The 24,962-nt window shown below is 49.9% G+C and overlaps 1 protein-coding gene across 2 annotated transcripts in view; it reads left to right on the top strand.

The window, feature by feature from the left end:
- The window catches only part of LMTK2 (lemur tyrosine kinase 2), a 59,941-nt gene extending 35,936 nt beyond the window's left edge, over positions 1 to 24,005 (top strand). For both annotated transcript variants that reach the window (XM_053926033.2, XM_053926032.2), the window contains exons 8-14: positions 4,169 to 4,253; positions 5,488 to 5,609; positions 10,156 to 10,305; positions 11,559 to 14,547; positions 18,979 to 19,111; positions 19,349 to 19,594; positions 20,437 to 24,005. In XM_053926033.2, coding sequence (XP_053782008.1) covers positions 4,169 to 4,253; positions 5,488 to 5,609; positions 10,156 to 10,305; positions 11,559 to 14,547; positions 18,979 to 19,111; positions 19,349 to 19,594; positions 20,437 to 20,465 — 3,754 coding nt within the window. In that variant the 3' untranslated portion in view covers positions 20,466 to 24,005. The remainder of the gene's footprint in view (positions 1 to 4,168; positions 4,254 to 5,487; positions 5,610 to 10,155; positions 10,306 to 11,558; positions 14,548 to 18,978; positions 19,112 to 19,348; positions 19,595 to 20,436) is intronic.
- The last annotated feature ends 957 nt before the right edge of the window (positions 24,006 to 24,962 follow it).

Genomic DNA, 24,962 nt, shown 5'->3' with positions numbered 1-24,962 from the left:
GTGTGTGGCTGCCTTTCACACGCCCCCGACTGGGGATCTGGCCCACAACCCAGGCATGTGCCCTGACTGGGAATTGAACTGGCGACCTTTTGCTTCCCAGTCCTGTGCTCAGTGCACTGAGCCACACCAGCCAGGGCTATAGAATAACTTTTTTTTTTTTTTTTAAGAAAACACTTGTTTTTTTAAAAAAAGAAAGAAAGAAAACACTTGGTTTTGTAGAGGAATGTGTGTGTGAATAGACATGGAAAAGTACTTGTCAGTCCTCAGCGCTACTTCAGAGTGGGGAAGGGGGAACATTGTTAAAATTTTTCTCACACATCTATACATTGTTTGACCTGCACAGTGAGCACATCATTCTGAGAAAGTGCTTTTTAAAAGATTCAAAAGATTATGGGTTTCGTTAGGCTCCCCTACGTAAAACTTCTGAGTGGAAAGATCTATTTGTTTTGTAATGGAGCAAGCTTATGTTTTGTTTTTAATCTCTTATAACGGGTCGTACATAGCATTTTTGTGTTGTTAATCTTTTGTTACATATAGGTGATGATTACTGAATTCTTAGTGTAGGAGTTTTTAGATTTTGGAGAACGGAGCACTGAAAAGGAGTATGTCAGACCCAGCAACATGAAGTTATGAAGGGGCTGGAAATTGTGCGCAAAGCCCAAGTGCATTTTGACTGTTGTATTTTAAAAATCAGCAAAGACGTCAGAGGAAATGTTACTTTCCTGTGAGTTTTTTCAGGTTAAAGTTTTACTTTATTTAGAATCTTACGAACTTTAGAACAAATAAAGATGATAAATTAAATCACATGGTTTGGATTTTATTCAGGTACAAAAACTCAAGGGAAAGAAGGTTCTTGAAACCATTGACAACTGTCTCATTTTGTTTTAAAAAGTAGCCATATTTTATGTAAAATTTCCACATGGGACAGAATTTTGGGCTTTCAGGGGCTTTCTTGTTGGTAGCACACTGTAGAGCATTTTTAAAGTTGGCATTTAGAATATCTGTTGCTGACTCAAAGTCAGACTTTCTGTGTTGGTTGAAAATAGAACAGCCGATGTGTCCAGCCGAAGCTGCTGGCTGTGTTTGGAAACTGATGTAGTAAAGGGACCCGATTGGGTTTTATTTTTGCTTGTCGTTTATGAAGAGACCTGTGCCTGGGTCTTAGGTGGCCTGCGTTTCCGAAGCTGCACATGGGACATTTGTGACATTCAGTAACTTCCAGTGGCTTCGCTTGCCAGTTGTTACCAGGAATTTGGGTCATTTGGGGAAGCGTCAGCAGGTCACATGTGCGGAGGTGTGCATGGTTTGCAAATGGCCGCAGTGACGTTGTGCTGCTCGTCACAGCGGCCCTCCTGCAGGTGGGTGGACTCCAGATCTCGTGTGAGTTGAGGGCCAGAGATGGCGATGCCTCTTGGGGAACTGGGGTGGGGACTCTTCAGAACAGTGGACTCCCAGTTCCTGTGTCTGCCAGTCACTGGCAGCTGAGGGGAGCAGGCGCTGCAGTGAGGGGTGAGCCAGAGCCTGGAGGGAGCCTTTCAGGCTGGATTGCTTGGCAGCCTCCCCACTGGACCTGTTTTTCAACTTGAAGGAAGAATACACTGGGCATGTTTGTATTTCCCGACCAGAGCCAGCCATTGACGTCAAGAGTTATTTCTGCTGTTAAGAAGTTACACCTTGTGTTGTTCTCATCTTTAGCTTTGCATGTTTCAGGCTTCAGGGAATGTCTATTTTTACCCAATTTGAACCAGTTCTAACATTTTGAGAACATTTTATATGCATTGTTATTTTATCCTTAGAAAAGCCTTGTGAAGTAGCCCTTGCAGATACATCCCTATTGCTTTTGTGGGGACGCTGAGGCTCTGACATGTCGAGTGACTTGCCCAAAGTCACAGACTTCTCAGCTAGAGGAGCTGAGACCAGTACCCAGTCTGACTGGGGACGGGGTATTTGGGGTGGACCTGCCCGTCATGCCACTGTCTCCGTCCTCACTCATTGCCTCTGGTTGCAGTTACGAGAGGTGCCCCTCCTGTCCCTGAGACCGCCAGTGGGACTGTGTTAGAGGCTCGCGGTGCCTTTTAGCACGGGGGCTGACGTTGCACGTGGCTCCCCACCTGTTACCCAACCTTCACGTTTGCACCCTGAAGACCTGCAGTGACCGTGTGTGAGGAGAGGAGGGGAAGCCAGGCAGTCCCGGAAGCGCTCCAGTGGCCTGAGTAGAAGGTGCTGAGCACTCTGAAAGGCGCTCTAGCCAGCCCCACACCCGAGAGGACACTCAGCTTTTCATTCTGGTCCCAGGAGGGTGGGGTGGGGAAGGTTGAGAAGGGTCTGTTTATAGAGACTCCAGAAGGGCTCGTTAGTGGGGCTCAGTAGCAGAACCTCCGTTGGCACAACCTGTGCCCTGTGCAGGGTAAAGCAGCCCCCCTAAAATTGTGTCCATGCCCCTGCCCTCAGGTGGCATGCTGCTTCTGCCTCCTTCCTTCCCTTCTCTTCATTCCCCAAACAGGGGCCGGTTCTGCTCTCCAGACTGGAAGTGTCTCTGTTGTTTGTGACAGTGCAGTCAGGGGCGCCCAGCTTTCCCCAGACACGTCCACAGGCCCGAAGGCTTCTGGATGGAGTGCCGAGAATCACGTGTAAGCAGAGGCTGCGTACAGAGGAATCTAATGCAACAAATGGGAAATTAATTGGAAATTCAGATCAGCAATTCATGTATTGTTGTCGATAGTTACTGATGGCAGAAGGGTTGAAATGCTCCGGAACAGTGTTTCGCCAGCTTTGTGACCCTAACAAAGTGACTTCCATTCTCTGCGCCTCGGTTTTCCTGTGTGTAAATAGTGCTCACCTCCAAGGCTGGTTGTGGAGATTAAATGAGCCAGCAACACATAAAATGCTTAGAGAAGTGGTGTGTAAAGTAAGTGCTCTGTAAACATCGGCCGTTACTGTATCGCTGGGCCAGTGTGAGGTGCCAGGCTGGCACTGAATTATGTCAGCGTCGGTTATGGCTGCATCATCCTTGTCATGTCTGCATTTCAGACAGACGAGTTCTGGAAATTAAAATCTGTGAAAGTGAGAATTGAAGAATTAGTTTAAGTGTTTGATCTTTTGTAGTCATATAAAGACAGACTTTTTACAAAAGAGCTTATTTATTTGTAGAGGAAGGTTGTAGGGAGGGAGAAATAGAGGGAGAGAAACATTGATTGGTTGCCTCTCACACACTCCCTACTGGGGACCTGGCCCACAACCCAGGCATGTGCCCTGACCAGGAATCGAACCAGCAACCTTTTGGTTTGTGGTCTGCTGGATGACGCCCAACCCACTGAGCCACCCCAGTCAGGCTAACAAACACTTTAAATTGTGAACTATAGAAATTCAGTTTCTGATAACTTTTATTTATGATTTAAAATTGTAAGTTGTTCTCCTTTTATATTTTAATTTAGTGACCTTGTTTATTTGTATGCCAGTTGATGATTAAGAATATCCTAAGGGCTAATGCCAAAATTTAAAAAAATTAAGGTTTTCTTTAAAAAAAGTAATTTTTTCTTTTCAGATTATGTTTTTGAAAATCGGCTTGTACTTAAATAAACTACATAAGTAAATTGTTTTAAGTAACTCTTGAAAATACGCTCTCTACCTCCCTTGTGGGAGGTAGCATTTGAAGAGACGTGAGCAGTTGGAAAGTAGCCTCCTTGTAATGCCCGTGCGCCTCTGAAAAGGGGGCTCACGAGCAAGCGTGTTTAATAATGTAAATTTGGGAGGGCTCGACGTCGTGAGTTGACTAATCTTCACTAGACTGTTACTCAAGTAATACAAATTATTGCAAAAAAGATATTCAGACAATTTAGACAGTAGTGGTTTTAGAATTCTTTCTTGGTCACTCTTAAAAGAATAGGAAATGAGCCATAACTCTGGGAGTAGTGCAGGACAAGGTAGGGATGTGGTCAGCACTTAACCTTAGCAGTTATAGTTATGTGCAAAAATATCTGATCACTGCCATTATTTAAGTCATAAAAAATACGATACAAAAAAAGAATTTTTAAACAAACTGTTAAGCAGGGAGCTCACCAGTCTACTCTGATTACCAGAAAAGCCTCTCGTGTGGCCCTGTGCTGTCTGTGACGTTCTCTCGTGGGCTGCCCTGTTCTCCTGCTCACGCCGCTCTCTCTGTTTGCAGCGACTTGGCCCTGCGGAACTGCTTTCTTACCTCGGACTTAAACGTGAAGGTGGGGGATTACGGAATAGGATGCAGCAGGTACAAGGTAAGCCAAAGGCTGAAAGGGTCTTGCCTTGGTCCGATTTAATTTTTCATAGCCCTGAGGTGGTACTGTCACAGAATGCCACCCTGTTTTTGGAAGAGGGGTTGGTTCTGGTCATTTTAGTGGGAGTGTTGGCTTCTGATGTGTTGTTTTTTTAAATCAATGGCTTTGTACCTGAGGCTTGGTGACAGCTTTCCAGAAGCTTTGTTTAAAAAGACTTATGGTGAGTGTAATTGATACGGTTTGATGCTGTACAATAAATGTCAGTGTGCACGTGGGCAATGCAATTATTACCACGTGTACAATAAAATACACATCACGTAAGTATTTCTCCATTATATGTTCAGTAAAATTTTGGCTCAATTTCAGTAAGCTTGGGATTTAGGTTTTTAAACTCTGTCATAAACATGTCCCCAAAGAAAACAAGAAGCAGATGAGATTTTTATCTGTGTGTTTGTGTAGCTCAGCTGAAGGAAGTAGCTTGATGCAGGGCAGAGAGGGCCCCCGGCCTGGTCTCACTCTGCCGGGAGACCGCGGAAAGGCCACTTGACCTCCTTTCTCTTCGCGGCAGCCTGAGGATAACATCTGTTCTGTCTTGTGGTATTCGTGGAAAGACCAGAGGGGCCACATTTCACAGTACTTTGTAGCTAGAAAGTGTTGTGCAAGTATGAGTCGGTCATTTGTCTACACAGTAGCTCTAGTGTCCTGAGCGCTTGCTGTATACCAGGCACTCTTGAGGGACTTGCCTGCATTATCTCATTTAGTCTTCGCCCCAAAGGGAGGGAGGTCTTGTATCACCTCATTTTACAGATAAGGAAATAGGCCCAGCTTTTTCTTTTCTGCCCAGAGTCACGCAGCTGGTAGATGGTTGAACGTGGACTTACAACCCAGTCTGTTAGATTCTGCAGCCTGCACTCTTATGACCTGGCCCCACCCCCCCGCCCGGGGCGCATGGCCCGGCTCCTGTGCTCAGAGCCTGCGTTCTGGGCATCAGATACAGCGTGCTGTCCTTTCCCAGGAAGGAATGCTGAGCGGGGGTGTGTGACTCACAGATCAGCTCATGAAGCCCAGGAGGCTTCGGAGAGCCCTCACCCACCCTCCACCCAGAAGGTCTCTCTCCATGCCCACTTGCTTTTTGGTTAAGTATGTGTTTTCTAAGAATGACCTGGAATTAAATCATTGAGCTCGTTAATAGTGTAATGGAATTCAAAATTCTGTGTGCTTTCTAACAAAACAGGAGGATTATATTGAAACAGATGATAAAAAAGTTTTCCCTCTGCGATGGACTGCTCCAGAATTAGTAACCAGCTTTCAAGACAGACTACTGACTGCAGATCAAACTAAGTATAGTAACATTTGGTATGTATCGATTTACCATTCTGTTAGGCTTTTGTGTAGCAAAGTCCCAACTCACCCCCCCAGAGCACTTCCTTGAGGGAAAGTCACTGAAGAAGATACAGGGATGCAAGAGTGCCTGACTGTGTGAGAGGGGCAACTTACTGGCGTGGCAGCAGTCACAGTTTCAGTGACATACCTAACTTCCCGAACACTGCCTCTCCTACCCATTCAGCAATAAGCTCCCCAGAAGCGGAGCCCTAGGCCATTTTCTGTGCCTGCCACGGGGCCCGGCGTGTGCTTCGCGGGCATGTGCTGCGTGCACAGTGAGCAGTGTCGAAGGCGCTGAGAAGGCAGGGGTGGGGCCGAGATGGCGCGCTGTGGTTTACGCTGTGATTTATGAGAGGGCGGTTTACTGGGGGTTTGACCAACGTGTCCAGGTCCTTGACTAACAATTTCTATTACAGCTCTATTAATGTACATCTCTGTTTGTGCTGTTGCCCTGCTTTTTTGACTTTCTTTTTCCCCTCTTACCTTTTTCTTTTTTGGATTGGTTTTTTTAACTGCTTTTTTTCCCTCTTAGTTTAGGAGATGTGGACTCCATTCCTATACTTCTAATGGTCTTCCCATTACAAGCATGTAGACTTACTTCACTTACCTTGGTCAAATATTATTAGTTCATATCTTGGTCCTCTTTCTGAACAGTATAAGGGCTTCAGAATATTGGTTTTTAGCATCAGCATTTGTTTAGCTTCTTCATTCATTTTTTCCATTAAATCTCGGATCTTCCATCTGGGATTACTCCTCTTTTGCCTGAAGTATGTCCTTCAGGATTTCCTTTAGTGAGTGTCTGCTGGTAACAGACCCTCAGGTATTTGTAGGTCTGAACATCCTTTTTGGCCTCATTCTATAAATACACTTTCTACTTGATGACAGCTATTTCCTCTCAGCATATTGAGAGTGTTGTTCTACTGTCTGCCGTTACTGCTGCTGAGAAGCCCGCTCTAAGTCTGCCTGAGCTCCGAAGGTAATGTGACTCTTCTCTCTGGCAGCTCTTCAACTCTTCTCTTCCTCCATCTTTTGTTTGTTTGGGTTATCTTTTCTCTTTCTTTCCTTTTTTTTAAAGATTTTATTTATTTATTTTTAGAGAGAGGTAAAGGGAGGGAGAAAGAGAGGGAGAGAAACATCAATGTGTGGTTGCCTGTCGCACACCTCCAACTGGGGACCTAGCCCGCAACCCAGGCGTGTGCCCTGACTGGGAATCAAACCAGCGACTGTTCGGTTCACAGGCCAGCACTCAATCCGCTGAGCCACACCAGCCAGGGCTCGCTCGCTTGCTTGCTTTTTTTTTTGTAGTTTCACTGTGATGTATATGGATGTGGAGTTCCTGTTTTTCAGCTTGGGATTTATTTGGCTTCAGTCTGTAGGTTGATATTGTTCTCAACCCTTAACTTTACAGTTTTGCCTTCGCCCCATTTTCTCCCCTTTTGGAACTCTAATTAGACAAGTGTTATGTGTTCTTCCTCTGTCCCTTAACCTCTCTTTTCCGTGCCCTGTCTCTTTGACTCTGCGCTGCCTTCCGTATCAGTTTGCAGACTGGTGGTCCAGCCAATAACCCTCTCTTCAGCTGTGTCTAGTCTTCTACTAAGTCTCTGTATTAAATTTTACAGCTCAGTTTTTGATTCTTCATTAGTAGGTCTGTGTGATTTTTAAAAATTCGCTCCAGTGTCTTTAATAACTGTGTCATACTCTGTATCTGAAAATTTCAGTATCGGAAGTCCCTGTGTATTTCATCTTGCTGCTTGGTGGTGTCTTGTTTCCTTGGGGACTTGCGGTGGTGAGGATCTGGGGGACCTAGAACGGAGGGCCTTTGCTTCTTGTGGGGCACCTGGGTGCTCTGCCTGTAAGTGCACTTTCCCAATCCCGGGCTTCCCATGTTCCGCTTGAGATGGTTTGGACGGATTTGAGCTGCAAATCCAAGTAAAGGCCAGCTCTATGGTTACAACTTCTTAGTGACTGTGCCCTCCCCCGCCCCCAGCTCACACTTGCAGCCTCTCCGTACCCAGGCAGCTTTTCCTCAGGCTCCTGGGGCAGGGGGCAGCCTTATTCCCACGGTGAGTCAGTCCCCTTACCCGGGGCAGGCCAGGGCCCCAGACTGTCTACCGCCCACCAGCACCCCATCAAGCCTCGTAAACCAAAACACAAGCCAAGTGCTTCAGCGGAGCCCCAGGGCAAAGGTGGGCGCAGTGCTCTGCTCAGTTCTCCCGGTTTCAGACTTCGTCCTGGTGATCCCTGCTCTTGTGTGCGCTCTCTGATGCCTTTAAGAAGATACGTTTTATGCTTTATTCGTATTCTCACTGTTCTCAGCAGTGAGGTTGACCCTTGCTTCTGACAGTTTGAGAAGTCACTGGTGGCAGGTATGCCATCTGCTGCTACTGGCAGGGCCCACGTGCCCTGTGCCGAGTGAGCCAGAGGGGTAAGGGCTACAGGACGTTGTTCCTCCCAGAAGAAGGAGGCTCAAAGGTACTCAAGGAGGCTCAAGCCTGTGCAAGGTGAAGAGTCAGGCCTGAGAGGAGATGGCTGGTCCCGCAGGAGACCCGACGCCGCAGCATAGAGAGCCCTGGGGCCTGCTCCAGCCCTGAGCAGGAGACGTGGCTCACCTTTCTCCGTGGTGTGTCTGAGAAGATAAGAAAGCAATCCTCAAGCCCTGGCTGGTGTTGCTCAGTTGTCGGTGCATCGTCCTGTAGACCGAAAGGTTGCAGGTTCTCTTCCCCGTCAGGGCATGTGCCCAGGTTGTGGGTTCAGTCCCCGGTCAGAGCACGTGCGAGAGCGCAACTAATTACTATTTCTCTCTCCCACGTCAGTCTTTCTTTCTCTCCCCACGCCGTCCCCCACCCCCCAACTGCCCTGCCAAGCAATGAAAAAGTGTCCTTGGGTGAGGATACAGAAAAAAATTATATATGTGGAAAATAAAAAGGGATGCTCAAGAAAGATGTTACCGTGGTGAGTGGAAGGTTGACAAAGCCATGCTTTTGTTCCCTGAGGAAGAGGGATCGAGGGCCTGGAGGGGCGCGTGGCTGCGCAATGGGCCTTCGGGGTGAGGAAGGGGTTGAGTCAGGGATGTGGAGAATCAGGGGTAGACTTATGTGCCCAAGGTCAGACCAAGCGTGGTGGTGGTCATACTCACTGCCACTGATCCTGTACCACTCTTGTGGCCTTCAGTATTTCATGTGAATTTCTCATTTTCCTCAGCGAAATTGTAAACTCCCTAAGTCCCTGACAGTGTCTTAAACTGCTGTGGTGTCCAGAGAGGCCCCTGCCCCTGGCAGTTCTGTGCCAGGGAGAAGGTACTTCCTCCTTCTTGAATTGGATTGAGAAATTTGGGCCTTCTTATTTTCTTTGATTGAAATGATGTCTCAGTTTACATACCGAATATGCTGATTTTTTTCCCTCTGACTCGTGAAACGCATGAGAGAATTAATATTGTATTATGCCATGTCAGATAGTAAACTTATTTATTCAATACAGATTACTATTCAAACAAACATTCTGGTGGGTATTGATCAAAGCCACTTAAACCACTAATACCTAAACCTGGCTGGGTGTCAGAATCAGTAGGGAGCTTTTAGAAAGACTGTTTCCCAGGCCACACTGGCACCTACCAGCTGTGAGTCCTCGGGGGTGGTCACAGACACCAATGGGGTCAGTGAAAGCTGCCCAGACGACCCAGATGGCCCAGCAGGTTCAGGAGCTGCTGCAGTAACTAGGGGACGGCAACGCACGGCGGAAAGCAGGGAGTGGTGGGGAGCATGGGGAGCCCACGTGCATGGGTGAAGGGTAAGTGTCCACCTGACTCGAGCAGCAGAGGCCTTTCTGTGGGGACAGAGCAGTGGGCAGGAGAGCACGTGGGACCCGCAGAAGGAAGGGGCATTCCTGCCTTCGGGAAGGGCCGCACACCCGGAGTCTCGGAGAGGCTGGGCAGGAGGCCCCTCCTGGACCGCGGAGAGCGCGGAAGGAAGGGAGGGAAAGCCCTTCATCGCAGCGGTGCCGCCCAGAGGACTGGGAGTAACTGCAGCGAGTGTACAGGTCCGACCGAGAGGAGTTGTTCCTGTACAGGTTCCTTTAGGTACTTTCTGGTATTTGCTGCTGTTATGGTTGGAATGTTTTTTGTACCATGAAACTTGGAATTCAGGATATTTATCTTTATCTGACCAGTTTGATGAACTCTCAAGTCAGTGTGATGACCTTCCATACACTGTCTTGACTCTCGAGGTTGAGAGTCATGTTAAGCTGCTCCTGTCCTGGTGCCTGTGTCTCCGTTTCTCTTTTTTGCGTTGGCCCAAACCGCCGGAGTCGCGTGCACTGACAGGTGTGAGGAGGCGTGCTCGTCGTGGTCCCCCTTTTAGTGAGTGTCTCTTGTTTAAAATCACGTGCAGGAACTGTCTTTAATAGTCTTTTCAGTGCACACCTTGTCCTTGAAGTTCCTAATGACTGTACAAATAAAAATGTGGATGTCTAAAATTCAACATCTAAAGGGAGAAAAGAAATAACCACTTTCTTTTTCCCACAGGTCCCTGGGTGTGACACTTTGGGAACTTTTTGATAACGCTGCTCAGCCATATTCAAACCTGTCCAACTCTGAGGTTCTTAACCAGGTCATTCGAGAGAGGGACACGAAGCTCCCCAAGCCCCAGCTGGAACAGCCGCATTCCGATAGATGGTCAGTGACTTCCTGTTTTGTTTTGCTGTCTTCAAAAGATAAGGCAATCCTGTTTCCATGGGTTTTAGTTACATATTCCCTAGTTTTAAACAATACGTGTTAGAAGAACCAATCATTTGTATATTATTCATGATGTTTTTTAGAATTAACATCTATTTTTACAAATTAACATTTTTGAAAAATATATAGGACAAGCAGGAATTCATATATTATGCACAATAAAAAAATGAGAAGTCCAAACTCATTAGAAAAGTCAACAGTAAGAGAGTTTGCTATTGTGGAATTATTTACAAATGAGGCTATTTTTATGTGATATCTAATCTGTGAGAAAAAAGATAGCATAAAAATAATATTTAAAGTGGCAGTTGAAACCAATTTGCCTAATGTATGTTCACATTTGCAAAACAAACTTACTTAAAGCCTTTGGATCAGCTCTCACTCCACTTCCCATTAGGGTCGGGGTCGCCTCTCTTTAGGCCTTGGTCTGCACCTCTGCTTGCCCTGAGGGCACTGCCCCTGGAGCTTGGTGCCCCTGCACGTGGGCAGTGCTCAGCTTCCCAGGTTATTGGGGCCATCGCACCTCGAGTAGCTTGACACATATACTGCGAACTTAATACTTTGAAGTTGTCTTGGCCTTCCCGTGTGCGCACGGCTACGGCTGTCAGCCGTATTCAGCCAGCCCCTGGAAGACCCAGCTCTTGGTTGGCACCTTCTTTGGGTTTCATTCCCTCTTTTCCCTCCACGTTCAGCTCCTTTCATGACCTGAGGAAACCATGTGCTGCAGAAGATGGTAGTGCTGCTATTTACTGGGGGCATAGTTAGAGATTAGTTACAATAGCATTTGTCCTTGTTGATTCTCAAAAAAATCTACAGATGCAAGGGAAGCGCATCCTTTCCACGCAGGGTGCCTGCGGCAATTGTCTTAAGAGAACAACATATTAAAACCATTCTTTTCTAAGTTCAGCAGATAAGTCCTCAGTTAAACACCAGAGGAACAAATGAAAAAGCAAAAGAATTGCAGTGATCCTGTGAAAGGCCCGAGAAGACAGAAATCCGTAGTCCAGTGAATTACGTCTCCATTTCCTCCCTCACAGGGGTCTCACCGGGAACCAAACACCATCCTGTGATCAGCAGTGATTACAGTGTAGCAACTCCAGGGGTGTTGAGTTGGCTTAGGGGTTCTTGTAAAGCCTTCTCCTATTTTAAAAACAATTTGTTGCCGGTCCATTAACAGCCTCTTGCGTGTGCCCCAGGTATGAAGTGCTGCAGTTCTGTTGGTTGTCACCAGAGAAGAGACCAGCGGCCGAGGACGTGCACAGACTGCTCACCTACCTGCGCATGCAGAGCCAGAGGGACTCGGAGGTCGGCTTTGAGCAACAGTGGAATGCCCTTAAACCGAATACAAGTAGCAGAGACACCTCCAGCAGCGCTGCGTTCCCGATCCTCGACCATTTCACCAGGGACCGGCTCGGTCGTGAAATGGAGGAAGTCCTCACTGTGACGGAGACCAGCCAGGGCCTGAGCTTTGAGTACGTCTGGGAGGCCGCTAAGCACGATCACTTTGATGAGCGCAGCCGGGGCCCCCCGGACGAAGCCCTGTCTTACACAAGCATCTTCTTTCCGGTTGAAGTGTTCGAGCGCTCTCTTTCAGATCCCGGGCCCGGGAAACAAGACAGCAGTGGCCAGGATGTCCCCGTGAGAGCCCCCGGAGTGGTTCCCGTTTTTGACGCCCACAACCTTTCTGTTGGAAGCGACTATTACATCCAGTTAGAAGAAAAGAGCGGCAGCAACTTGGAGCTCGATTACCCACCGGCACTGCTTACAACTGAAATGGAGAACCCAGAAAGGACAAGTGATGAGGCGCCCCCGTTTCTGACACTCAGGAGCCTTGAGTTTGAGGAGTCCAGTACAGATGAGGATTTCTTCCAAAGCAGTGCAGACCCCAAGGACCCCAGCGTCCCTGAGGACATGCGTGCCCCCCAGGGCCCCGAGAGCCCATTCAACAGTCTGTTTAATGATCTTGACAAAACGGAGGGTCTGCCCAGTCACCAAAAAATGTTTGACTTAATGGAACTAAATGGAGTTCAAGCTGACTTTAAACCAACCACTTTGAGTTCAAGTTTGGATGACCCCAAAGACTCAGTGATAACAGGCCACTTTGAGAAAGAAAAGCCCCGTAAGCTTTTTGACTGTGAGCCTCTTTGCTTATCAGAAAACCTTATGCCCCAAGACAGTTTTGATCCACTGAACATGCAAGAATTGTCAGAAAACTTTTTATTTCTTCAAGAGAAAAACTTACTAAAAGATTCATTATCTAGCAAAGAACAGATAAATGATCTCCAAACAGAACTTAAAAATGCTGGTTGTACTGAAACTATATTAGAAACTCCATGTAGAAATGCTTTAGATACTGAGCTTAGGTTTGCGGAGAACAAACCTGGCTTTTCTTTGTTGCGAGAAAGCGCAAGCGTGCAGGGCCAGGATGCGGGTGCTGCGCTCGGGGAACACACTTTGAGCGCCGCAATGCCGTCTTCCCTGGAACTGCAGGCACCTCCTACCTCCCTCGACACAGAAGGGACACCCCATAATGTACCTCCAGGCATGTTCCTGAAGCAGGGAGAAACCACGCCCAGGCATTTAGATGTCAGTGTCCATGATGAGGGTCTCTGCCAAGAAACAAATTTAGAATCTATGACCGTCCCCACTGAAATTCCCTCTGCTGATGCCAAAACCCACGGCATTGGCCACCGGTTCCCTGACCTGGCTCACCAAAGTGAGGAGACCTCAAGACGAACCCAAAGCGACTCTGTTCTTGGGGATGACATTTTTGCCAGTAAAGTGAGTATAGGGAGTAGTCTTCCAGAACTGACACAGAACTTGCAAAATCAGCCACTTTCAGAAGACCATCTCAGTAACAGCCTACTAGAGAAAAACTTGGAAGCTGTGGGCACTTTGAATCAGCTGAATTGTAAAGATGCTACAAAAGAAGGGGGCTTGGTGTCCGCCCTTTCCTTGGACTCTGCCAGTCAGGACAGCCTTTTAGAAGACAGCTTGTCAACCCCCATCCCAGCTTCAGAGCAGTCGATGGGGACCCCAGACTCTCTGGACTCGGTGGACGTCCACGAGGCTCTGTCGGGTTCTTTAGGGTCTCAGTCTTCTCAGAAACTTCTACCCCCTGACAAGCCTGCCGACAGTGGGTACGAGACAGAGAACTTGGAGTCGCCTGAATGGACTCTGCACCCTGCTCCTGATGGCGCCTCAGCCTCGGATGTGGCCACGGCAAGTGACAGCAGTCATGGCGAGTTGCCTTCCAACCCTGTCATTGTCATCTCAGATGCAGCCGATGGCCACAGGAGTTCCGAAGTGACCTCACAGACTTCCGCACCTGGCTCTCAGAGCTCATACCGAGATTCTGCCTACTTCTCAGACAACGATTCTGAACCCGATAAGAAGTCGGAGGGGGTCCCAGGTACCTCAGTGTCAGCCGTGGCATTGGTGACAGATCAGCCCCTGCCTGGGCCAGTCATCCCAGAGCAAAGTCCTGGCACCAAGGACAGTTGTCTGGAAACCAAAAATAGGCAGCCAGACCAAAGTTGTCTGTCTGCTTTGCAAAATTCCAGTCTCCTAGAATCAAGAGAAGTGTTGGAACCTGCACTGACTGGCATTCCCAAAGAGCTGCCTGCTCCTGAAGACGAGGCTGGCAGCCCCTCAAGTGTGTGGAACTCGGAGCTGAGCAGCGGCGATGACTGTGAGGCCCAGGAAGAGCACCCCTGCATGATTGTGTCCACTGGGACTAACACCAACGAGCTCCTCGAGTTTGCCAGTCCCACCCTCCACTCCGGCAGCCCGCCTGACCTGACGATGGGTAAGTCCTTACCCAGCCTCTCAGAGGGTCCCAAGCTGAAGGAGCCGGATATCGAAGGGAAGTACCTGGGGAAGCTTGGTGTGTCAGGGATGCTTGACCTCTCCGAGGATGGGATCGATGCAGACGAGGAAGACGAGAACAGCGACGACTCGGACGAGGACCTGCGAGCGTTCAACCTGCACAGCCTCAGCTCTGAGTCAGAGGATGAGACCGAGCACCCTGTGCCAGTGATCGTCAGCAACGAGGACGGGAGGCACCTGCGGAGCCTGTTGAAACCCCCGGCCACTCTTGCTGTTGACCAGCTGCCAGATGACTGGAAAAAAGAAAAGAAGGCTGTGACATTTTTTGATGATGTGACAGTCTATCTGTTTGACCAGGTATGTTACCTCCGAAAATTGTCATGATAGAGAATTCCAAAATGTGGTAGGGAATTGAGTGTGCTCTCTTTCCTAATTCTCATTTTGAGGCCACAGATTCCTTTATGATTACTCAAAAAAAAAAAAAAAAAGAAATTTGCAATTGGTTGCCGTTGCAATTCCAAGAATATGCAGAAATGTAGTTTGCACAGGGAGCTCCCATGAAATTAAGGGCAAACTACGGCATCTTTGCTCTTCCTGGGTCTCCCAGGAGAGGCCTGCTGCAGTTGGTTTCCCTTCACAGAGCAGGTTTGCATAATCTGACAGTTGGCGGTAGCACCCAGCACGCGGGTGCAGGCTCGGGCAGTCAGGCTCCCGAGCAGCCCTGGAGATGCTGCCCAGCCCAGCGCCGTGCTTAGGCGGCTCAAGGTCTGTGGCCCTCCTACCCTCCCTGCCATGGAGCAGGCGGCCTGCTGTGCCCACTGGGTGGGCGCAGACTTTGCCTTTAAAAATGACCCAGCCAATAATTCAAAGATTTAAAAAAAAATACTTGTTGTTGACTAGTCTCTGGTAGTCCTTGAATTTGCTTCTTGAATCAGCTGGATTGTAAGTAAAGCTCGGTCACAGACACATCTGAGTGGGGTCCCTTCATGCTCCAGAAGGTGCGGGAGTCCTTGGCCCTTGTCTCCTTAAAGCCTCCCTTCGTGTTAGTCCTTGGAATGGAGACTGTCACAGCCTCTTGCCGGCACTGTGCCCCCAGGGCTCTGCTCTTGGGGCTCGGAACGGACTCGTACAGCATAGAACCTTTGCAGGCTGCCTCTTCCTGTCAGTGTGTTTCCTTTGAGATCCGTCCCACTCACGTGGGTGGACAGGCCTTCGCCTGTCTTGCTGAGCCGTGTCTGGGGTGTGGGGGTGCCCAGACGGTGTTGGCGACCCCCGTGGAGGGGCAGTCTGGGTGTTCCATGTGGGGCTGCCAACACGCAAGGCTCCTTTGAACAGCTGTGTGCAGGTTTCTGTGTGGACACGTTTTTTGGGGGGGTGAGCATCCAGGAGTGTAATTGCTAGATTGTGTGGTAAGTGTGTTTAGTTTTTTAAGGGAAATAACTTTTCCGCAGTGGCCGCACCATCTTATGCCCCCACCAGCAGTGTAGGCGAGAGTCGGCCTCTCTCCGCCTTCGCCCCTCTTTTCCCGCAGGCTTTCCAGTGGGTGTGGAGTGCCGCCCTGGTCGGGACCTGCGGTGGCATTCCTGGCAGCCAGCTGGTGGAGCCGCATGCCTCGTCTTGTGCTCATGTGTTCCGTGTGCGTGTTTGCCCTGCGTGTCCTCGTCCGTGATGTTCTCCACCTTCTGCCCGTTTTCTAACCGGTTTCTCTGTGCTTTGAGTTTTGAGAATTTTTGTAAATTCTAGATAAGAGTCCTTTTTCAGATGTGTGGTTTGGAAGTACTCCCAGTCTGTGGGTTGTCTCTCACAGAGCAGAAGTTTCAAATCCTGATGGATTCCTGTTTACCAGTTTGGTTTTTTATGGAGCATACTTTCATTATGGCCAAGCAACTCTTCACCAAGCCCTATATCCCAACTACTTTTTCTAAAAGTTTTGTGGTTTTCTGTTCTTTGTTTAGATCTACCACACATTTTGAGTTAATTTTAGTGTGAGGTTGAGGTTGGGGCTCCTTGTTTTACGTTTGGGTGTCTGTCCAGCGGGTCCAGTGCCAGCTGTCAAGAAGACCACCCTTATCCATGAACAGCCTTTGCACCTTTGTCAAAAATGAAGTGGCCACATCTCGGGGGTCTATTTCTGGGCGTTTTGGTCTGTCCCACTGGTTTGTGTATTTACTTCTTGGCCAGCACCTCACTCTTGTGATGTAGTCTTGGTTGAAATCAGGGGGTGTGGCTCCCCTATTGTTTTTATTACTTTTTAAAATGGCTTTGGCTTTTGTGGTTCCTTTAATTTTCCATATTTTAAAATCAGCTTGTCTGTAGCTTAAAAAAAAATCCTACTGCAATTTCGATGGGAATTGCATAAAATCTGAAGGTCAGTTTGGGGAGAACGGACATCTTTACGGTGCTGAGTCCCAGCTCATGACCACAGCATGTCTCCTCCTGTGAGATCTTCTACGTGTTGTGCTGTTTCCAGTCCACGTGTCCTCTCCGTGTTTTGTTAGGTTTGTAACTAATATTTCATTTTCTGAGGAGTTGTTACAAAAAGTAATTTTGAAATTCTCAGTTTCCTCTGTTCCTTGCCAGTGTGTGGAAACGTGATTGGTTTTCGGGTTGACCTTGGCCTTCTGCGCTCACTCACTGCTCCGAAGGGGTTTTCTGTTTGTGTTTTTTATTTTCCAAATTTCTTAATAGTTTTCTACACAGTCGGTCATGTTGCCTGCAAACAGGGGCAGGTTTATTTCTTCCTTTCCAGTCTGTGTGCCTTTAATTTCTTCTCCTCCGCATACTGCACTGGCGAGGACCGAGTAGGAGTGATGGGAGTCGGCGTCTTGGCTTTGAACCCGGCCTGAGGAGAGCAGCGGTCTTTGGCACTGACTGTGACGTGGGATCTTTGTGCATGCTGCTTACCAAGTTAAGAAGGTTCTCTCTGCATCTCGATTTGAGAGGGTTTTTGTCCTAAATGGATGCTGAGTTTTGTCAAATGTACTTCATGCATCAGGTGGTCCTTCTGTTACTATGTTAATATGGTAGGTTACATTGATTATCAGATATTGAATTAGCTTTGCCTTCCTGGAATAAAGCCCACTTGCTTGTGATGTTTTATTCTTGTTCTCTGTTGCTGGACTTGGTTTGCGGGTATCTTGTTGAGGGTTTTTGTGTCTGTCCAGGAGGTATATATAGCTTTGGGGGATGTTTGTTTGCTTTTTTGGCTGATTGGGGCTTTTGGGGTTTTTGTTGTTGCTGGTTTTGGCATTGCCCTGGTTTTGCTGTCGTGGTGGCACTGGTCTCATTAAATAAGTTGGGAAGTATTTTCTTTCTAAGGGATTGTGGGGATTGATTGATCTTTTTGAAGAACTGCTTTTGGTTTCATGGGGTGTTTTTTCTTTATAATTTTCTTTTCAATTTTATTGATTTCTGCTTTATCTTTATCATTTCTTTGCTTCTACTTGCTTTAGATTTATTTTGCTCTTCTTTTTCTAGACTCTTAAGGAAGATGCTTGGGTGGGATTTAAGACCTTTCTTCTTTCGAATAGCAGCAGTTAGGGTTATAAATTCCCCTCTCTGTACACTTCAGTTGCATCCCACAAGTTTTAATGTATTTCCATTCACTTCAAAATATTTTCTAATTTTTCTCAAGGCTTCCTCTTTGACCCACAGACTATTTATAAGTGTATTAATTTTCGAGCCTTCTCTGGGTTGGCAGTGCCCCTTTCAAAGCTGTGCTGCGCTGTGTGAGTTCAGCACAGCCCGGAATGCAGAGCTACGGAAGCTCTTCGGTGCTGGTTCTAGAAGCAGCAGGAGGGGTCTTCTGACACCCAGAGGGGAAGAGGTCTTTTTGTCCCCCTTTTCTCTTGCTCCCTGCCCCAAGCGATCCCAGGGTAGCAGCAATGGGCGGGTGTTTTCCCCACCTGGAGGGGCTGACATCCCGAGTCAGAGTGAGGAGAATCCCCATGCTCTTTTTTTGTTGTTATTTTTAGAGAAAGAGAGAGAAACATCGATTTGTCGTTGCACTTATGCATTTATTGGTTGCTTTCTGTAAGTGCCCTTTCTGGGATCAAACCCCAAACCTTGACATATGGGGATGACACCCCAACCAACTGAGCCACCTGGCTAAGGCCACCAGGTGCTTCTTTATCTCCCTGTGCTCCTGCTGCAGAGCTGCAGAAAGTGGGCGGGGTGGCGGGGTGGCAGGGTGGCAAAAGTCCCAGCTTTCCGGCCAGAGGACCGAAAAGGGAAGGCCCAGGGCATCAGCAAATACCAGGGGATACCATGGAAAGTGAGGTGCTCAGGAAGGCAGCCCGTGGGGTTGTCTCTGAGCTCCCGGCTTGCCTCTGAGCTGTGCCTGGCAGCAGATCGGCCCCGAAACAGTGTGGTAAAGCTTTGAGACCTGAGCTGTTGGCGGACCCCTGCCCCAGGTCCAGTCTGGCCAGTGGGTGGCACATGCACTGGACAGGTTCGGGAGTCTAGGCCATGAGCTGTGGTGGGGAGGTCAGGTTCACCGCTCGTTTGGTGTCCTTGAATTCTGGCCTCCTTCTGCAACCGGCCCCCTTACTGCTGTTTACTTCCCAGCCTCCAAGTAGCTGCTTCGTGCTTTCTGCCTGGACTTTAGAGCTGCGTGCAGTGAGAGGACAGGGCTGTGTGTTGCTATCCCACCTCCCAGGACCGGGACCTGCCTACTTTAAGAGGAACATTGCCTAGCCAGTCAGTCAGATGCACTGTGGCCTGTGACGGCATACACCGGTGGGCTCTGGGAGCTGGCGCTTGCTGATGGGCTTTTGCTTGGCTTTTCAGGAGACCCCAACCAAAGAGCTGGGACACTGTGGAGCGGAAGCACGTGGCCCGGAGCGGGGCAGCCCCGCGCCGTCATCAGGCTCCCCCTGCCTGGGCAGGTGCATGAACTCCGAGAGTTCCACCGACGAAGAAGGTATTTTACTTGGCAGACGGGTTTTAAAGAAACTGAAAAGAGCACATTGTAAGTCACGTAAACTCTTTGCGGATGACATCAGATACTGCTTTAAATGACCCCTGGGACACGGGAGCAGCTCTGCCAGCTGCGGGCCCGAGCGGTGTTTGCTGACCTGCAGAGCGCAGCTGTGTGTTTGCTGTGTGTTCTGTGTCGTGAACCATCAAAGGAGAGTGATGTCTTGTTTTGTGCTTGTAGGTGGAGGCTTTGAATGGGATGATGACTTCTCCCCAGACCCTTTCATGTCGAAGACGACAAGTAACCTTCTGAGTTCCAAGCCTTCTCTGCAGACATCAAAGTACTTTTCACCTCCGCCGCCGCCGCCCCGGAGCGCAGAGCAGAGCTGGCCCCACGCGGTGCCATACTCCAGGTTCTCCATCTCTCCTGCCAGCATCGCCAGCTTCTCGTTGACACACCTGACCGACTCGGACATCGAGCCAGGAGGTGAGGGGCTGTTGGGGTGCTCAGCCTGGAGACCCGCCCCACTGCGCTTGCATGCGTGTTGATCTGATGCCTCCTGGGTGGGTGGAGTGTAGAGAACTCTTTGTGAAGCTCTGACCACTGTAACAGTGTGCTTTCGGGGCCCCTGTCCCTCCACAAGCTCAGTGCTACTCGCAGATGTCCCCTCTCTGCCCCTACCTCCCGTTCTTTCTCCCCCAGAGAAGCAGTTCTTTGCAAAGCTTATGCTCTTGAGAACACGTGGCCCTGGTCTTAGGATTGAGCCCAAGTGCGCCCTGGTTCTTCCCAGGACTGCTGGTTTTGCCATTAAGTCTCGGTCTTCACTCGGTAGCAGGAGGCCTGGGTGGATGGCGTGGGCAGGCCCATTTGAGGTGGTGTTATCTGAACATATGGGCCCTTTTCTCCCTGTAACGAGATTGGAAGATAAACGTTAATAGGTACATTTTTTCATTTGAAGTTTGCAGATCAAATAATGACGAGGAAACATAAAGAGCTCCTGTTTGTGTTTGTGCTGTGCTTAATTGTGCCGATTAGATAATGCCCGTGACCTGCTGCTCTGTCGGAGGGGCAGGTGTGTGCCAGGTAGAGCCGATTTTCTCCTGCGCCCTGAGTCTTGACACGGACCCAGTGTGGGAGCTGAGCAGATGTGTTTGCAAGTCTGGCAGGGCTGGCGGCCCTGGCAAGAACACATGGGGCTCGGCAGGTGGCGGGTGTCCGCACTAGCAGCTTCAGTCCCTTTTTCTGCAGCACAGGTCAGGTGCTGTCCAGGCTATTTTTATCTGTGACGATCGTTTTAAACCCAGTTTTGCTTGCTCTCTCCTCAATAGGAAGCAGTGAAGATGGAGAAAAAGATTAGCTGGACGCTGATGCGCTCTTGGGTCCCAGACTGATTCCCCAGGGCAGCGGTCCTGCACTGCCAGCCAGGCAACGTCATCCATGGGACATTCGCCGAGACGGGACAGGGAGAAAGACTTAGGAGGTGGAGAGGGCGCCGGCGCTGGGTTCTGTGCCCGGGACCCATGTAGGAAGCCTGTCTCGGGAGACGTGGTCTTCTCCAGCGCAGATTGCTGCCCAGGTGGCCACTGTTGCCCGCTGAAGACACTCGGGCTCTGGTTGTCCTTGGGGAGGGCTGGCCTCGCTTGGGTGCGTGGGGAACTGGGGGCTCCTGGCTGATTCTCATCTCCACGTGGGTGTTCTCCGTGTCCCACCCGTGCATCCTGTCTGTGCACCGGGGCCCAGAGGACGTGTGGTGGGACTTGGCACCAGTGAGCCATATTTATTGTTTTTAAAGAAATCACTAATTGCTTTCTGTAATTGCACTGTGGATAAATGTTCTAAGAGTACCTGATATTGTACAGAATCTTAAATTATTCAAGGGAAATAAGGCAGGTCAAGCTGGTGCTACCCACTAGTTTGATTTTTTTTTTCTGCTTTATAGTTTGTTTGCTCTGCATGGTACTTGTAAAGCTTAAATACTTTGAGTGTATGCAGTCCTTAGAATTGTTGGAATTGTACATACGGTACTTTTGTAAATGATGAATGATTCCGAATGTTAGTGTTTCGTGTCCTTATAGGAAATATTTTTGATGGGCCCCACACAACTGCTCTGTTGCTGCTAGACTGAAGCCCGTGTTGTCTCTCCTCTATGAGGTGGTTTCCCTGCAGCAGGTGAGGCTTCCCAGAGGAGCTGAGGGCCCTGCAGCCTCTCCGTGTGATTCTCCCTCCCTACTCCCCCATTTTTTAAAACCCTCTCGGTAAAAATGGAAAGGTGATATACCCCAGAGCTCAGTGCTGGTTGGACTATGCAGCCCCTGCGCCTCCTCAGAGGCACTTCCCCTCCCAGCCAGCACCGCTGCCCACTGGGCATCTCTGGAAGCGCAGATGGCTGTGGCTTAGCATCCTTGGACCTCCTCCTCAGCGGGCTCCGCTGCTCAGAGCAGTTTGATTCTGTTTGTAAAAGCTCAGCCTAGAGGGTTGAGCCTTTAATCACCCCTAAGCTGAATTTTGCCCTCAGAACCACTCCGAGTCATGTCCTGTGGCTGGTTTCTGCGGCTGTGGGGAGGGACAAGGGGCAGTGGCAGGGCCCCTGCTGCCGGCATGTCGTCCTGGCTGGAGCCTGGGCAGCCCTGCGTGGCGGCACACCCAGACACGCCCTGGGTGTACCGCACTGACCCTCCCTTCTGCATTAAGCACCAGGTTCTCCCCTTGCGTGGAAAGGGACCGAGCGTGTCCAGTGCAACCTCACAGTGTTGGTGACCTCTTTCTGCAGTCCCCAAATTCTGCTTTGAGCTGCTTGGCGGCGCTGTGCTGAGGGAGGCTGGTGTGCACCCGAGAAGCCAGGTCTGCAGTCCGCATGCGCCCCTCCCCTGGGTGTTCTCTGGTGCTGATGTGCTCTCCCGACTCCACGGGCCCTAGGCTGACTCTCCAGGCCTCCGGGCTGCGTGATGTGTCACAGGAGCTGGGTGTTGGGACGAGATGCAAATGTGAATGCTGGCTCGAGTTTCCATAGTACAGTTGACTTTTATTGTCAATTCCAGCTCACTCTACTAACTTTGTATACTAGCAATAACTTTCCTGAGCAAGAAAATTCAGAATGGAGAAAGAGCCCCCTTTCCCCCACTTGCTGTGACCACAGAGCACCAGGCGGGGGGCACTACTGGGAGCTGGACCCACTGATGGGCACTTTGGAATGTTAACGGGGCATTGGAAGATGATTTTGCCAAAATTGCCAAACTCTGAATTTCTTAATGTGGAGACTTCCTGAGCTTTCTGAATTTTTACATCTAACTACCAGCTTGGTTTAGAGAGGAAATGAGGCAATTACACTAGTTTTTTTTTTTAGGTATAGGTTTAAGGGTTTCAGATTTAATGACCAAAATCAAGCAGATCCATAAAATATATAATAGTCTTAATACAGTCAGCCCAGGCTAAATTTGTATTTTGGGGTTGTCCATTTTTCACTATGGTTAAGGAGATTTTAACAACATAATTCCCATTTTAATTTATTTTAAGTATGTATCACTCATAATTAATTGGCAAGAAAAGCACTTTGATGCGTTGCGTTGGGGGTGGGTCAGAGCGGTAGATCTTCCGTGGGTTGCATGGTAGGGAGGGATTTACATTTGTAACAAACATGTAAGTGAACATGTTCTTTTGAAATCTCAAGCAATACACACGAAATAAATTATGTACATTGAATTTTTCAGCCCGTTTTTGAAATGTCAGCATGTGCTCTGTTGTTTCGGTTTTTTACTCAGCTGGTGTCAGTGATGGATTTTCAAGCAGTACTTCCTCTAAGAACTTGCACAGTGAAATACACGGGTGGGCTCTCTGGCGACTCCGGTGAGGTGTGAAATACCTGGCTCCCGGCGACGTTTCCTGGCCTCCCTTGGACTAGCTTATCAGGTTTTAATTAGTCCTGCTTTGGTGGAGTTAATGTATTTTAAATCCTATGATAAAAATAATGTAACCTTTGTTTCCTTCCTAGCTAGATGCTAATGTGTGTTACCGAATGACTCTGTCGCGAGTCAGAGAGGGAGACAGAAAGAGTGCTCCCCAAAGCCTTCTGAAACTTGGACTGTGGTCCGGGGGGAGAAGCCATTCATCTCACGGGGGGAGAAGCTCAGCAAAGCGAATTAAGAACAGATGTGCGTTCTCATTTCTGAGTGCACGGGCAGTGGTCCCTGCAGAGACGGGTTCACCGAAGACAAGACTGTCTTTCGGCCATAAAACGCCTCTGAAAACCTCTTTCCTCAGTGTTCTTCCCACAGGGCGTTGGTGGTCGAGGGGCTCGCTGTGTGTTTGCCCTGAGGGCCCAGGTGGGCGGGAGGCAGCGCCTGCTCTCTTCAGGTGACACGGCTGGTCACCTGCACTTTCCCGAGGAAACCCGGGTCAGGCTCCAGGGTCGTGTGACAAGCAGCCTTAAACTGGAATGGCGTGCGGAGTCGCCCCGGACGCAAGTCTCAGAAACAGTGTTGCTGAGTTGGGATGGGGCCGGCTCCAGCCTGGGGAACAAAGCAAGTTCTCGGCAGTGTACAGTAGGCCCTGCAGGCCACGGTGTCCGTGTTGAATTCCCAGCAGCCAGTGATGGGAATGGCTTGAACTCGCCTGGGCTCGGTGGGCACAGGCCTAGGTCGGACCTGCGCACCCACTGCTCAGCTCCGCCCGTGCAGGCGGGACCCAGGGGCGCCGCCCCCGGGGGGGGCCTCCCTGCTGTACAGTCGTGAGAGTTGTGTTCACGGCAGCGTAACAGTCGTGGACTTTCAGTTTAACTTGTGTACATTTTTAATTGTAAGATTTTTACTGTATATTGATGCATAGTGTGATTCAATAAATTGCTTGTAATTTAAAAACTATTTAATATTCAAAATAAATATAGTTATATATTTATAAACTCCGTTGCTGCGTTTATTACGTGTTTTTCACAACGAAGGCCCCGGGTGGGTGGCCCAGCACTTCCTGGTCGCTAATGCCGGTTCCCACGGCAGACCTCGGCCCGCGCGCCCGAGGGCCCCGGGAAACCAAACCCGCGCACGGGGCTGGTGCGGCGTCCAGTGCGCCTGAAACCCTGAACCCCGGAGCCTTCGCGCTTGGGGCGTTTCAGAAGCCTTTTCTTTCCGGAGGCGCAGCACCACATGAGTGCTCAGCCGAAAGGCGAGTCAGCCCCAAACCAGCCTTTCTCTGCCCTGAGTGGACCTCGGCCCCCATCGCGCTGGTCCGAGCTGCCGAGAGCCTAACAGGCTTTGCCCCAGCCCGGGAGCCGGCTGCGCAGCCCCGGGCTCTGCCGGGCGGGACGCGGTGCCTGGGCTCCGGTCGCACGTGGCTCCCGGGCGCCCCATATCCCACGGGCCCCCGGAGCCAGGTGCTTGTAACGCCTCCCCGTGTGCCCGCAAGCGGGGAGCAGACAGGCAGGGTGCGGGCGCGGTCGAGTGGAGCGCGGGGGCGGCAGAGCCGGGTGGAGCTCGCCGCCCCTGGAGGCCTGAACCGCGGGCTCGCACGCGGGGCGCGGCGCCGCCCCTTCGCACCGGCACCAGGCCGGCGGCGTGGGGTGTGCGGGGTCCCGCCCGAACTGGGCTACTCCTCGTCGGAGACGAGACCGCTGCCCGTTTAAGAAACGAACATTATTACAAAACGGCTTTTCTGCTAATTCTGACGCCCCGTGTTCTGAGCCTTAACCTCAAGACCAGGTGCGGTCCCGGGCTCCCTCTCCGCGCGGGGGCCCGCGGGAGGCCCCTGTGTCCCAAGCCTTGGTCTGGGCTCCGCGGCGGGAGTCGGGGCGCCGCCCTTGGCCGCAGGTGCGCTCCTCCCTCGCAGGCACGGGCCCCGCCCAGGCCCCGCCCCGCGGGCTTATTTA

This window comes from Desmodus rotundus, chromosome 6 (genome assembly GCF_022682495.2).
Source record: "Desmodus rotundus isolate HL8 chromosome 6, HLdesRot8A.1, whole genome shotgun sequence".
NCBI classification, from domain to species: Eukaryota; Metazoa; Chordata; class Mammalia; order Chiroptera; family Phyllostomidae; genus Desmodus; species Desmodus rotundus.
Note: the sequence above shows the minus strand (reverse complement) of the source record. Positions and strands in the feature narration are given on the sequence as shown.